Consider the following 17,047-nt stretch of genomic DNA (forward strand, 5'->3'; position numbering starts at 1 on the left):
TTTAAATATATTTTTTAATGGAACATGAAAAGTTTTTTTTAAATTTAATAATCTAAAAAACCTTTCCAATTAAATTAAAAAAAAAAAAAAAACATTTGGACAGTTCAACCTCACTGACGTACAGCATTTCATTTTATTGTAATTCAATTTAGTTATCACTTAAATATGCGTATGAATTTTTTCAATGTTAAAATTGTGTTTTATTGATTAGAGGCTGTCATGAAACATCAAGATGTGCAAAACCCCGCGACATGCAAAGGTTGATCGGATTAGCATATTTGCCCTTATGTAGTATCCAGTAAAACTATACTTAGCTGGGAAAGTAAAAATTAAAATTTGTTACTTATCATTGTAAAAAATATAATTTTTTTATATAACCTTATAATAAATTTATCTATTAAAATTGTTTTTTCATTTAGAGTAGATTTATAATATTTTTTAACGACCAATTGTAAAACCTAGTTGTAAAGAGCATTTAAATACGAGCAAAAGTATTTTATTTTCAAAACATAATTACACCATTTAAGTTATTTAAATAGCAGTATAAATAATAATACACTTTTAATTATTTACTTGTATTTAATGTCGTGTCATATCACAAGACCTTATAAATTCATGCAGTTTATTTAAATGATAATTGTTTATTTATAAATTCTTCTTTCGAGTTACACTACTTTACTGATTTAAGTCGGCTTGTTACGGATGTCATCTTATGTGTAATACCAGCCATGAAAGCATCAGATGTGCAGATAAACACCCCAATCTTGTACTTCGAGGACTTCCACCGTGTTGCATAGCTGCAGGTGTTTCACCTAAACAAATAAAGAAAATCAAATTTGATTAATTTTATAATATTTATTTTATAATAATTATTAAAAATAAGATGAAAAAGCAATTATTTAATGAATAATTTATTTTTAATTTCTGTGTATATACTGTATGTTAACATATTAAAGCTACAAACTGCTTTATCCGAGATAACTAGGTTAATTAGAAGCATCGAATTTAATGCATTCAGAAATATGTGCTCAAATAATTTCTATTAATAATCCCTTTTGCAATCTGAATTATTATGTAGTTATTTTTTATATTTAGTATCTTCATTTCCTTACCTTAACGTTATTTCATTTGTTTATGTATTTTAAATAATTAATTAATGCGGAGTTTAATTAACTTTATTTTTATTCTAAACTTAATTGTGTTCTGATGAAGGTTTTACAACGAGATTTCCCTTTATCCATCCAGGAAAAAGATGGAGCAGCTGTTTTATTATCAGTGGAGTAGAAATAGAAATAGAAATTCTGATTGGTTCATAATAATATATTATAAAGATCTCGTCGTTATAAATATAAAAACAAATTATAAGATTAAAATTGGATGATGACACATGAAATGATGTTAATGTAAGTACACTAATTATACAGTAAAATAATTTACAAATTATTTTAAGCACGTGTTTATTAATATATAGACCGGGATGCAGATAAATCGTGTTTTTTTTTTTTTTAATTAGTATTATTTAAAAATACAAGATATTATTGTTATAATACTATCGATTTTTTCTACATGCGATGTAGCTTACTTGGTCGATTTCATTTTACTTTCCCGTCTAAGGGCTGCAGCAGATCTCTGCTACAGAAGGGAAAGTATGGTAATCGGTTAAACTTGGGCATATGCGATTTTGACCGAATCTTTACGTTTTGACACCTAATAAACCCAAACAACCGGATGGAAAATTTCAGAAGGCGTATGTATGTGTTCTGTTCGGTATATCTCCAGAACTACTCGACCGATTTTGACCAAACTTGGGCGAATTACTGTTTTATATGGGATATTGATGCCATTATATTTTCAACATAAAATGTCAAGAGCGTAATGCTGCAGAGTAAGGTCACCCTCAGTATCTCGTGATTTCGCCTAATTAAGAACTTATCTTTTTTAGGCACATTTATTAATAATTAAAAAGTATTACTTCCACAAAAAAAAAACGTTTTGCAAAATCGCCCCACACCAAAAAATGCTACAAATAAAATCACTAATTTATTTGTAGCATTTTTTGGCTTTTTGTGTTTTTTTTTGTAATTTAATGGCTAAGTAGATATAGTATGTCATTAGTACCCCCTCTCACCACAAGGAACGCTAGTGTAGCACTGACGTACAGCTGCAGTAGTAGACTTCTACGTTGTGACGTCACAGGTGTGCGGTTTAATTTAATAAATGAATAACATTTAAAGTGTAAAATTATTTAAACTGGCCGCTAGTATCACCAAAGCCGCACAAATTAAATAGGCATGTGTGCGCACGCTTTAGTTTGAATCATTGAATTAAATAAACAAAACGTATTATATTCAAATAAATTAATAAATATTTTAAATTAAGCCTCCTCTATGAATCATGAGACCTTGCCGTTGGTGAGGGGGCTTGAGTGCTCAGGGATACAGAGTAGCTGGACCGAAGGTGCAACCATATCGGAGAGGTATCTGTTGAGAGCCAGACTAAGGAATGATTCCTGAAAGAGGGCAGCAGCTCTTTCAGTAGTTGTTAGGGGCGTGAGTCAGGACGACTTAAACGGCCGTATCAACATCACTCAGTCCTCTGAGTACTGCGCAGCTGAAAGCAATGGAAAACTACAGCTGCTTTTTTTCCAAGAAAATGTGGCTCTCTGCATTTTCACATAACAATAATGGAGGCGCCTTCCTTGGCAAAATTTTCCGGAGGTAAAATAGTCCCCCGTTCGGATCTCCGGGTGGGGACTACTAAGGAAGGGGTCACCAGAAAATTAAAAAATAACATTCTACGAGTCGGAGCGTGGAATGTTAGAAGCTTAAAAAAGGTTGGTAGGCTAGAAAATTTAAAAAAAGGAAATGGGTAGGACAAATGTGGATATAGTAGGAATTAGTGAGGTTCGGTGGGAAGAGGAAGGCGACTTTTGGTCAGGTGATTTTAGAGTAATTAACTCAGCGTCAAATAATGGGCAGGCAGGAGTAGGTTTCGTGATGAACAAGAAGATAGGGAGGAGAGTGGAGTATTTCAAAACGCATACCGATAGAATCATTGTAATAAGGATAAAATCAAAACCTAAACCAACAACGATTGTTAACGTCTATATGCCTACAAGCGCCCATGATGATGATGAGGTAGAGTGTGTATACGAAGAGATTGATGAAGCAATTAAACACGTAAAAGGAGATGAAAATTTAATAATAGTTGGAGATTGGAATGCAAGCATTGGAGAAGGCAAGGAAGGAAATATAGTGGGTGAATACGGGCTGGGCAAAAGGAATGAAAGAGGGGACCGACTTAAAGAGTTTTGCACGAAGTATAATTTAGTAATTGCCAACACCCAATTTAAAAATCATAATAGAAGAATATACACTTGGAAAAAGCCAGGCGATACTGCAAGGTATCAGATAGATTATATCATGGTTAAGCAAAGATTTAGAAATCAACTCGTTGACTGCAAAACTTACCCTGGAGCAGACATTGATAGCGACCATAATTTGGTGATAATGAAATGTAGATTGGGGTTTAAAAACCTGAAGAAAAGGTGTCAGATGAATCGGTGGAATTTAGAGAAGCTTGAGGATGAGGAGGTAAAGAAGATTTTTGAGGAGGACATCGCAAGAGGTCTGAGTAAAAAAGATAAGGTAGAAAATGTAGAAGAAGAATGGGAGAATGTTAAAAAGAAAATTCTTAAATCAGCAGAAGCAAACTTAGGCGGAATAAAGAGAACTGGTAGAAAACCTTGGGTTTCAGACGATATATTGCAGCTGATGGATGAACGTAGAAAATATAAGAATGCTAGTGATGAAGAAAGTAAAAGGAACTATCGCCAGTTAAGAAATGCTATAAACAGGAAGTGCAAACTGGTGAAAGAAGAGTGGATTAAAGAAAAGTGTTCAGAAGTGGAAAGAGAAATGAACATTGGTAAAATAGACGGAGCATACAGGAAAGTTAAGGAAAATTTTGGGGTACATAAATTAAAATGTAATAATGTGTTAAACAAAAATGGTACACCAATATATAATACGAAAGGTAAAGTCGATAGATGGGTGGAATATATTGAAGAGTTATACGGAGGAAATGAATTAGAAAATGGTGTTATAGAGGAAGAAGAGGAAGTTGAGGAGGATGAAATGGGAGAAACAATACTGAGATCTGAATTTAAGAGAGCATTAAAAGATTTAAATGGCAGAAAGGCTCCTGGAATAGACAGAATACCTGTAGAATTACTGCGCAGTGCAGGTGAGGAAGCGATTGATAGATTATACAAACTGGTGTGTAATATTTATGAAAATGGGGAATTTCCATCAGACTTCAAAAAAAGTGTTATAGTTATGATACCAAAGAAAGCAGGGGCAGATAAATGTGAAGAATACAGAACAATTAGTTTAACTAGTCATGCATCAAAAATCTTAACTAGAATTTTATACAGAAGAATTGAGAGGAGAGTGGAAGAAGTGTTAGGAGAAGACCAATTTGGTTTCAGGAAAAGTATAGGGACAAGGGAAGCAATTTTAGGCCTCAGATTAATAGTAGAAGGAAGATTAAAGAAAAACAAACCAACATACTTGGCGTTTATAGACCTAGAAAAGGCTTACGATAACGTAGACTGGAATAAAATGTTCAGCATTTTAAAAAAATTAGGGTTCAAATACAGAGATAGAAGAACAATTGCTAACAAGTATAGGAACCAAACAGCAACAATAACAATTGAAGAACATAAGAAAGAAGCCCTAATAAGAAAGGGAGTCCGACAAGGATGTTCCCTATCGCCGTTACTTTTTAATCTTTACATGGAACTAGCAGTTAATGATGTTAAAGAACAATTTAGATTCGGAGTAACATTACAAGGTGAAAAGATAAAGATGCTACGATTTGCTGATGATATAGTAATTCTAGCCGAGAGTAAAAAGGATTTAGAAGAAACAATGAACGGCATAGATGAAGTCCTACGCAAAAACTATCGCATGAAAATAAACAAGAACAAAACAAAAGTAATGAAATGTAGTAGAAATAACAAAGATGGACCACTGAATGTGAAAATAGGAGGAGAAAAGATTATGGAGGTAGAAGAATTTTGTTATTTGGGAAGTAAAATTACTAAAGATGGACGAAGCAGGAGCGATATAAAATGCCGAATAGCACAAGCTAAACGAGCCTTCAGTAAGAAATATAATATGTTTACATCAAAAATGAATTTAAATGTCAGGAAAAGATTTTTGAAAGTGTATGTTTGGAGTGTCGCTTTATATGGAAGTGAAACTTGGACAATCGGAGTATCTGAGAAGAAAAGATTAGAAGCTTTTGAAATGTGGTGCTATAGGAGAATGTTAAAAATCAGATGGGTGGATAAAGTGACAAATGAAGAGGTATTGCGGCAAATAGATGAAGAAAGTAGCATTTGGAAAAATATAGTTAAAAGAAGAAACAGACTTATAGGCCACATACTAAGGCATCCTGGAATAGTCGCTTTAATATTGGAAGGACAGGTAGAAGGGAAAAATTGTGTAGGCAGGCCACGTTTGGAGTATGTAAAACAAATTGTTGGGGATGTAGGATGTAGAGGGTATACTGAAATGAAACGACTAGCACTAGATAGGGAATCTTGGAGAGCTGCATCAAACCAGTCAAATGACTGAAGACAAAAAAAAAAAAAAAAATTTAAATTAAGTTGTCTGTATAAGCTGTGTATCAGAAAAAAATTGAGTGGTGGAATAGTCTTACAACTATGTTGTCAGCTTTTTTCTGTAGGGATTCTATTTTAATAAAAGTCATAATGTTTTTATCATAGAACGAATTCTACAGGATATTTTCAATAACATATAAAATATTATTAAGAATATTATTTAAAAATAAATTGTGATACAATTTGTTCATAATATCTCTTTTGTTGGTATCTAGTATATAAATGTTTGTAAAAAAATTAAAAAAATAGCTCTACATAAATATATTTAGGCATAGAGTTGTACGTAGAAAAAGTATATTATATTGAAATATTAAAAAAAACTTCATGTAGTAGAAAAATAATCGAATAAAAGTTTAAACTTGATAGAGTGTGTTTTGATTTAATTTTTTGCATAGAGTTGAAAATGGAATTGTCCGTTGAGTTCCATTTAAATAAAGCCATCCTTTTTCCTAAATAATCCGTTTTGTAAAAAAAAGAATGATCAATAATTTTGAAAATAAATTTCACTTTTGAAAAAGCTTGGTTGTACGTGTGAACACTGATCAATATAATTATTCAATAAATCGTGAAAAATACTTGACGAGATGGGATTCATATATATATATATATATATATATATATATATATATGACTATGTATAAAATTTTGAGGCTCAATAATCTCCAAACTACTACATCAGTTACATTTAAATTTTGATAAGCATGTATTAAAATTTGATGAAAATTGGTTAAATCGTTGAGTCGATCCTGATTGATCAGAATCAGCTGATCTCAGTTGGACAACTTCGGAAGTCTGAATATTTTTAGAATAGTTACTTGAGATTTTGATGCACTCCAATAAAACAAATAAAAAATACTACTCGAAAAGCTGTTTTGCGCATTTTTATTCAGGATTTATACTCACAATTTACACACCCAAAATCATTCTTATTTATTTAATAAAATGAAGGAAGGTATAGAAAAATCCTATTTTAAAGATTATAGTGGAAGCGTCACCGCCTCTCTGTTAAGTTATCATACTTGTCACAGGGAGAGCTAGCGATGCGCTTCGATTAATTGATGAGAAGATTTTTCAAATGGTACAATAATTTACTTAAAATCTCAATCAAAGCATGATATTACCTCTTCACGTAACATTAAATATTCTGTTGTTACACGATAAATGTACTGTTGACTGATTTGGTAAAACTAGATATTGTTTTCTTATTTTTTAAGGGTAAGACATTCATAAATATAAACCATAGATAATTTAACATATTTTTAATTTTAAAAGTATAAGTCGACTGTTTCTTTATTGATGGAATAGGAAATACAAAAGTGAATAAATATTTATTCTGTTCATAATAATATATTATAACGTTCTCGTCTTTATAGAACTATTATATAAATATGTCTTTTTATAAAGACTACTTATAAGTACCTTGTCTACGTGAGAAGCACAATACAACATTTTTTCCTCATCTAAAGTTAGATGGTTTCAATCCATCCAGAGAATAATTTTTAAACTGCTATAATAGAATATTCAATTCTTTTTAAAAAATATTTTCAGATAAAGTTATAGTTTATCGAGTGTTAAGAGAGTTACCATGAATGGCTCGTGATTTTTATCGAAGTTGTTAATAAACAATAAGATAACCAATTGTCCAAGAACACTTCCTTGAGGTACTTCAAGTTCTAAATCAAGAAGTGATTTAGAAGAAATCACAGTTCAAAACACCTTCAGTGTTTTGAACTGTGGTTAGTTTACGTAGCTTATAAGTGCAATCGTTTACGAAATACAAGCAAACAGTCGTTTGTAGAATGCCAGTCTCACGTGACGCATATCGAGTTGATTTTTTCGGATTACATGGAAAGCTTTCTCTGAGTTGTTCCACGGCAGCTTCAGGGCGTGGGCGTCCTGATGACTTTGTATGTTTAACAGAACAACCTATTTCAACAACGGTTTCGTACCAAGAGTAAAATAGATGCATATTGAGAGGCTCCCTACAGTACTCTACGAAAATTACGTTGAAATGCTTTCTTCTGACTGCAAATTGTGAAACCAAAATACACAGCTAGCACATTCCGCACCAGTAAATGTAACCATATTTAATAACAATGGTCAGTGACACGAGGGGGACTCTCACACCCCCGAGCGAAAATGATCGAGCCCAGCGGGGATGCCCTACTCGGGGTGTCCCCGTTAGAGGCATTGAAATAAAGAATAAATTCCGGCTACATGAATGGGGACCCAAGGACGGTATAGCCGGGCCTGGTGGATCCTACTCTGGGGGTTTGAGGCGGGCGCAAAGTAAGATCCGACCGGCGGGCTGTAACGTGAAGGCCCGTTGGAGTAAAGTACACTCCCCTGGGCTGTGCAATGCTTAACTGCAGGATTCGGCTCGGGAGAGAGAAAATCACTGGTCAGAACACTGATGACCAAATTCGGTACAATGAACTACGTGAGTCAAAAAAATTGATGTGTTTTGTTATGAAATATGAATCTGTGTTCAACCGAATCTGTATGTTATCTAAATAAATTTTTATACCCATTTAAAATTGTGAAGGTCTTCTTGAATCACTCATTTTATATAAATATATAAAAATATCCTATTATATATAGTGTTTGTGTGTATGCGTGGGCGCGGGCGCGCGTGTGTGTAAAGACAACAAAAGAATAATTTGCTGGTATCTAGTCACATGTTAAGCATAGAAAGTTTCTTTAGATATTAACTGAGTTTGTTTTATTGTTTTATCAGTCAGCTTTATATTTTAACTAAGTAACGAAAAATCTTTCCTTCAACTGTTTGAATAATATTAGATTCAACGAAAAAGAATTTACAAAATTTATGTGTTATTTTTAAATACATATTCTCTTTACGATTTTACCATCATTAGGATTACATTTCCTCCTTTCTTAATTCTTTCTTTTTTGCACTTTTTCTCATACCTCTTTATTATTTCCGCAAGTTATTTGCTTCCTTTTGACAATTTTATATTCTGATTTTCTTTTCTGGTCATTTTTACTTGGAAGAACCATATAATTTTGTGGAATTCCATAAAGTAACCGAATAGGGAACAAGTGAAGCAGTTGAAGTGTGAGAAAGATTGTAGATTTACATATCCCACGTAAATTTATATGTTAATCGATTAATATATAATATTAATATATTTACTAGAAGAAGGTTCTAAATTTTAAAGTGTATTCTTATCAAAAGATTAAATTTTAATTACTTTTTTTTACATGCAATATGTTTGACTGGGTAAATAACCTTACCCATTCCTTATGTAAATGGGTAATTGCATCCTTAAGGGCAATTTAATAAATTGTCATGTATGTATCAGAATATGACTTGTATTTATTCATTTAACTTTCTGAACTACAGACAAATTGCTGTTACAGATAAAATTATCTTATTTTTTCTTGCATAATTACTTGTCTCCTTAATTTAATTACTTTACACAGCATTGGATTGTCGAATTATATGCATTTTTCTTATCTGGTATTTCTTCACTTCCAACAATACAGCTGTGTTATGAATATGTGATGTCAGAATCGAATTTAAAAATATAATTTGCAGTTAAGGAAAATATTTTTACTCGTATTTATTCAACACCCTATTAACTAACATTTCTTTAAATTTGCAGTGCGAAAGAACACTTTGACTTCATGCAATAAAATTTGAACACGTATTAAATAGTTATTTTTTATTGACAGTACGCCAGTAATTCATACGAGATGGATTTTGTTTTTTTCAAAAGTAATTAAGTGAGAATTCGTTTTTACAAATATAGGAAGTTCATAAATAACAAATATAAGATAACACATTCTATTTTCTGACAGTTATTTTCTCTTTTTGTATTTTGAAAAATCGTTCTGATTTTTTGAGGGCTCTCTAATAGATTATAATATATTAATAATGACTATAGATAAAAAAAATAAAAAAAATTTAAAGTCATCAACCAAAAAAGAAGTTAATTACCAGTTTCCTATTTTTTCAGTAAAACTTGATTTGATATTTGTCTATATACAATAAATCATATAGTTTAGAGTTAATGGAAAGTTACCATAAGATGTAGGTGGCTCGAGAGGTAGATAAACCCTTCTCAAAGGTTACACCATACAATCAGTTCGGCTGGAAGCGCAAATGTATCATTCGAAATCAGGTATATTGCAGACGTGTTACGATGTAAATTAATATTATAAACCTCGATATCTGTAATATCAAATCCTTGAAAGCTGAGATACAATCGGATTAATCTTACTTGATTAATAAACTTCCAAAGCACACATGCATACGTAACTAAGCAGATAAACGCACATCCAGTAATGGAAGGAGAGAACCAATGAAGCCTAAAATCGATCAGGTTGCTATGGTGATAAGTATGTTGACAGAAAAATTAGAAAAAAAAGGAAATAAATAAGTTGGAGTATTTTTGATCGTATGATTTTATTAAAAACTAAATTTCATGTATTTTTTTATTCACCTTAACTCTTCAAGAATAATTCCGAGGGATAGAAAAAAATTGTCGTTGTGCAAATAGAGACGTGTAAAGTAATAGTTTTTTAATGAATAGTTTTTATTTTTTTTCTATTAAACGTATCACTTCCAGTAAAGGATTTATGTAATAAATTGCTAATTCCAAACCTTTAAAAAATAATTATTTTTAATTCTCTCTTATTAAAAAAATAAATAAAAAATAAAATGGGTTAAAATATTTTACCCCCGAAGCTGAGTTCATTCTTAATTGCCTGTCCGGTGGCGGGGATATTACAATGTATTACAAAATAAAAAATGAGCAGTTAGCATTTTCTCCAAGAAATACTATTATTAAAACATTAATTTAAATCATAATATATTCCCAGCGGTATTAAAGATTAATTTTTTTTCCTGTTTAGCTTCCGGGAATCACGTCAATTGTTACTTCCGAAGATGAGTGAGGATGATATGTATGAGTGTAAGTGAAGTGTAGTTTTGTACAGTCTCAGGTCGACCATTTCTGAAATGTGTGGTTAATTGTAACCCAAACAAAGAATACCAGGTATCGACGATCTAGTATTCAAATCCGTATAAAAGTAACTGTCTTTACTAGGACTTGAACGTTGGAACTCTCGACTTCAAAATTAGCTGATTTGAGAAGATATATTCACCATTAAACCAACCCAGTGGGTCAAAGATTAAATATTGAATTATATTAAAATTTTTATCTTTACAGGAAAGTCAACTTAGATGCTATAAAAACTTTCCGTGACTCCGTGACTGATTAATTTTATTTTACATACGCCATAGGGGTTTTAAATATTAATGAATTTTATTATTGATAAAATTGATTGATTGAAGAGATGACATATTTACTTCATGTAAAAATTTATACTCCTTTGTATGACTTATGTAAGGATAAAATTTAATTATATTTCTCACATTAATATAAAAACTGTTTAATTATATTATTTCGAAAATTAAAAAATAAAATTGGTACTCCTTATTTAATTATCTGTAGAGGCCTAAAAAATATAATAAAATTAAGTTTTTGTTAACAGAAATTTCTTATTTTAATGGTCAAGCAGGTTTAGAAAGATTAAGTAAAATCTAAATGACAATTATTTCGGGTAAGGCGATAACCCCTTTTCGGATGTGTTTAAAATTAAACAGAATTAGAATATCTTTTAATGAATATAATTTTATAAAATTTTTAATAATCCGTTTTGCAAATACACAGAGTGTTTCTAAAATGGTGTGTTGGGTATACATTTTCGGATTCTACTTGTAAAACTAAACAAAAATATCCTTTGGAAAAATGGCAATTTCTCCTTCGTTCTCCCTTTGTCCGCTATTTTGTAATTTTTTTAATAATAATTTATATCTCAAGTTTGGATAGACGAATCACATTAATATTTGGTAAGAATTATTTTAATAAAGTTGTAAAATTAGCAAAAAACCAGGACTTAAATACCTTTACAAATTACAAAATGGCGGCCATGTTTATTTTTCAATCCGTTATATCTCCATAAATATTAGTTTTATCAAAATATATGTTTTGACTAAAATATTAAGCCTTTTATTTGGAATAAAATGACATTTCATTTTTGAAATTCGGTTAACAAACAGTCGAGTTATGACAAAAAATGTATGTAATTATGTGTTTGGGTTCATGTCTTCTACGTCCAGTTCAATGAAATATTATTTTTTATTTTTTTATTGTTAATACTAGTATTGTAAACTAGTATCAAATTAAGTAATATTTTTTTCAAAATAATAAACCGAATAATTATGACATAAAATCTCCCATAACTTGACTATTTATTACCCGATTTAAAAAAAAATAATAAAATGCCATTTTATTTTTATTGGGCATTTTTCAACGATATATCATGAGTGGTTTTTATTTTCATTGGTTTCAGAGTTATAGCCAAATAAAATTTTAATTAATTAAATATGTGGATCTTACAAGGGGAAAGCACATCGGTTCGAATGCGATTTCATCCATTTTTTTAACTTTTTTTTCTTATTTAAAATATATTGATTTATTAATAATTATTATTAACCTCCGATTGTAAAAAAACAAATTACAATTCAATAATAAAATGTAAAAATATGAAAAAAAAATCAGAAGTTATTAGTGAAATAAAATTCGATTTACTTTTAAACCTCCTCTATGAATCATGAGACCTTACCGTTGGTGAGAGGGCTTGAGTGCTCAGGGATACAGAGTAGCTGGACCGAAGGTGCAACCATATCGGAGAGGTATCTGTTGAGAGTCAGACTAAGGAATGATTTCTGAAAGAAAGCAGCAGCTCTTTCAGTAGTTGTTAGGGGCGTGAGTCACAATGACTTAAACGGCCATATCAACACCACTCAGTCCTCTGAGTACTGCGCAGCTAAAAGCAATGGAAAACTACAGCTGATTTTTTTCCAAGAAAATGTGGTTCTCTGCATTTTCATATAGCAATGATGGCGCCTTCCTTGGTAAAATATTCCGTAGGTAAACTAGTCCCCCGTTCGGATCTCCGGGTGGGGACTACTAAGGAAGGGGTCACCAGAAAACTAAAAAATAACATTCTACGAGTCGGAGCGTGGAATGTTAGAAGCTTAAAAAAGGTTAGTAGGGTAGAAAATTTAAAAAGGGAAATGGATAGGGTAAATGTGGATATAGTAGGAATTACTGAGGTTCGGTGGGAAGAGGAAGGCGACTTTTGGTCAGGTGATTTTAGAGTAATTAACTCAGCGTCAAATAATGGGCAGACAGGAGTAGGTTTCGTGATGAACAAGAAGATAGGTTTTGATTTTATCCTTATTACAATGATTCTATCGGTATGCGTCTTGAAATACTCCACTCTCCTCCCTAAGTTTGGAATATGTAAAACAAATTGTTAGGGATGTAGGATGTAGAGGGTATACTGAAATGAAACGACTAGCACTAGATAGGGAATCTTGGAGAGCTGCATCAAACCAGTCAAATGACTGAAGACAAAAAAAAAAGTACTTTTAAAAATGTTTATATGTAATTTAATAGGCATATAAGGAAGTCATATGATGTCCACATCAGATTTGAGGAAACATCTGATTATTTAATATTAATTGAAAATTATAATTTAGAATCATGTTAAAATTTTATGTACTTATCATTAAAAAAAAAAAAAAAAAAAAAAATGTGTACTTGTAATTTAATACGCGTACAAGGAAGTCATGTGGTGTACATATCAGATTTTTATTAATTTATTCACTTAGGGCTATTTATTTATATGATTTATTCATATTTATTTTTTGTTATTCTTACTAATTGTAATTTGTTTGCTGATAACAAAAGCCAAAATATTCCGATTTATTTTACTTTAAGTAAAACAATTTTTATAGTAAAAATGAAAATTACAATTTCCAATATGAAAAGTGTAAAATCTGATCCGAGTAATCAGCAAGAAAGATTAAATAAAACGGGCGATACAGAGTTGCACAAATTGTCAAAAAAAAGTTTATTCCTCTAGAAAGGAAAGGGTATTGCTGAGTTGCACTGATCGTCAATGGTGTTTAGGGGCCTCGAGCAACCCAGTAGAAAACAGTAAAGCTGCCTACCTTTAAGGCATAAATCACTACGTAAAAGGCAGACTGACCCGTATTCAATATAAAAAAGGTTTTTATTTATTACATCATATATATTTATATTTTTAAATTATGTTTTCATTATGAGTAATCAATTGGTTTTTTTTAAGAAGTATTTTTTGGCAGGATCAATTAAGAAAATGAGTAAAGGTTTTTTTTTGTAAATAATTTACTGGATTATTTTTCATATATTAAAATATGAATTTCTTTTGTCAATAAAAAAATTTAAGAAAATTACTACAGTGAAAATTAAAAAAAAAATCCACTATATTTATGGGTGTTATCATTATGAAAGACGCACAAGTCCAGAAATTCCTGTGAATCATTTCGTTCAAAATTTCCTAACACTTTGTATAATTTGTATCCATATATTTTTTACTTTATGATTGCGATTAAAAAAATGAATAATATTCATTTTATTGCAAAAATTTTGTACTCAGTAGTATTTATGTTTTCAATTTTTTAAATATTTACATTCAGTAGTACTGTACTAAGAAAAGAAAATCGCAAATTATATTAAAGAAAATGGAATTATTAGAAAGAATGAAAACAAAATCTTATATTAAGTATAATAAGATCTATGATCTTAGTATAAGTTATAAGAGCGGTATCACATCATTATTATCCCACTTTTGGACAACGGTATTGTGCATTTATAAAAAAATTAACAATAAAATTAAAAAAAAAAATTAATAATAAATGAGTAAAAGATATAATTTAAAAACCCCAAGAAGACCAACTTTTCGTTTCCGATGTCTTAAGTATTTCCCAGTAAGAAAAGCACTGATTATCAGAGAATTTTATTTTCAGTTCGAGTTTGATTGTCGTAGTGAACGGATATTTACGATAGTCTTATCTCTCTTTTTCTATTAAGCCTCCGGAACCACCGTAAGGTATTACTTCAGAGGATGAATCAGGATGATATGTATGAACGTAAATGAAGTGTAGTCAGTACAGTCTGAGATCGACCATTCCTGAGATGTATGGTTAATTGAAACCCAACTAACTAAGAACATCAGTATTCATGATCTAGTATTCAAATCTGTATAAAATATACAGCCTTTACTACGATTTGAATCTTAGAACTCTGGACTTCGAAATCAGCTGATTTGCGGTGACGAGTTCATCACTAGATCAATTACCTCATCCGCTGAAGAAAATAGGTCTGTGTGCTCCTGTCTAGATAGTAAATATTTAATGATTCTCTTTAACCTTGTATTAAACATACATTAATTTCTTCTTGTTTTTATATTCTTATTTTTATAATAGAGGACAGCTGTAATAAATCTAAAGATAAATAATATTAAAGAAATCATTGAGTATTATGTATTCAATGATTACTTCCATCCGACTTACTCGCGTGTAAAAACTACTACACAATAATAATAATAAATAATTTAATAATAATATCAGGAGATATAACTAATCATGAACACACATTTGGGGAAGATATAATAAACATTACAGATATTGATTTCAAAAATGAAGAGATTAATATTATTAAACACGCGTTTAAATTTAACCTACCATCTTAAATAAAAATATAATTATCAAAAACACGATTATCGACGTAGAAAATAATTTATTTAAAATTTATAAAAAAGATAATAAAAATAAATTAAAAAATAATTTCCGTAATGTAATTGTAGTATTAAAAATAATAAAAGCTTGGATATCAATAATAAAGATTCTAATAAAAACTATAATATTTAAAGTATAAAAAATAAATTAAAAAGTAATTATAGTCAAATCAGACAAGTATAACATTCCGGTTATCATTAATAATAATCTATATATAGATAAAACAACCAAATTTATAAAAAAACATTTACAGAAATAAAGGATTCAACTACTAAAATCAAAAAAGAAATAACATCTAAAAAAGTAAATACTTAATCAAGGATGAATACACAAAAAAAGTATTTTAAAATAACTAATACTAATGCTCCAATATTAAAAGCACTGCCCAAAATAAGTAAAGAAGACATGCCTATAAAACCCCTTAAATTATGTTAATACTCCTATGTATCAGTTAAGTTTTATCTAATAACTTAAAAGAATATATTAAAATTGAGAATAAATACAGTTTAAATAATCGTTACGATTTAATAAATATGATCAATAAATATTTAAAAAAAATATAAATATAAATAATGTAGCCAAGTTGGATATAAAAAATAAGTAGACAAACATTGACACTAATAAAACCACAAATATAATTAATAACACTCTAATGAATTAAAAATTGATAAAAATATAATTTATTAAATAATAAATCTATTAGAATTATGTATTAAATAAAACTATTTTAAATTTAATAATAAATATTATAAACAATAGGGTCTAAGTATGGGCTCTTTACTTTCCGCTATTTTATCAGATATCTTTATGAATGAACTAGAAAACAACCTGATATACAATACAATTAATAAGCGTAAAATTATTTTACATAAAAGATATGTGAATGACATCTTGAATACCTGGACATAAAATTTAACAAAAGTTTTATCACTAATAAAAATCGATATATACATTTTATTGAAAGCCAATAAAAGAGAATACTGTAATACATTTTAAATCTTCCCATTCTTAAAGTCAAAAAATGGCAACCCTTAATTCATTAATTTATAAAACATTAAAATACTTAAAATATACGTTCCGTTCCATGTTGAGCAGATTGGTGCTGCACTCTAGCATCTACTAGTGCTGATCGGCGAGTTAATCTAATATGTCCATTCTACATTAGAATCCCGCCCAGTGCGGTCGCATATTGCATTTCGACCGGATGGACAATTAGTGTAGTTACGGCAAAATTCGTCGTGTTTTAATTTCAGTCCAAGCAGACTCATAGTTTCTTGATAATGTTCAACTTCAATTATGACTAAAGTGTCAAATATTCTTAAGTTTAATGTAACTATTGTAAATTCAATCAAAATGTCAAGGGCGACAAGAAATTAAATATAACGATTCAAGAAGAACATAGCGTTGCTTCATTTCATCATCTACCATCTCATCAAAAAATACAGTCTAAAATACTAGCTCTAAAATCTACCAATATGGTAATATAAAATTAATTAATGAAATTAATAATATTAGATATATAGTTTTAAATAATGGATATGATAATAAATTAATAAATAAATTATACACCAGAATAAAAAATAAAATACACATAAAGGACAAAATAAAGCTAACGAACAATAATATAATAAATGAATACGATAAAATTGAATACAATTATAATAAATTTAATAAAATATTTAAAACATTTTAAATTAATA

At 29.8% G+C, this 17,047-nt stretch overlaps 1 protein-coding gene across 1 annotated transcript in view; it reads right to left on the minus strand.

Moving 5' to 3' along the window:
• Positions 1 to 705: 705 nt before the first annotated feature.
• LOC142317936 (zwei Ig domain protein zig-8-like) overlaps positions 706 to 17,047 on the minus strand; it is a 551,031-nt gene continuing 534,689 nt past the window's right edge. Inside the window, exon 6 of the mRNA XM_075354472.1 lies at positions 706 to 812. Coding sequence (XP_075210587.1) covers positions 706 to 812 — 107 coding nt within the window. The remainder of the gene's footprint in view (positions 813 to 17,047) is intronic.

Source organism: Lycorma delicatula, chromosome 1 (assembly GCF_047948215.1).
Source record: "Lycorma delicatula isolate Av1 chromosome 1, ASM4794821v1, whole genome shotgun sequence".
In the NCBI taxonomy this organism is placed as follows: domain Eukaryota; kingdom Metazoa; phylum Arthropoda; class Insecta; order Hemiptera; family Fulgoridae; genus Lycorma; species Lycorma delicatula.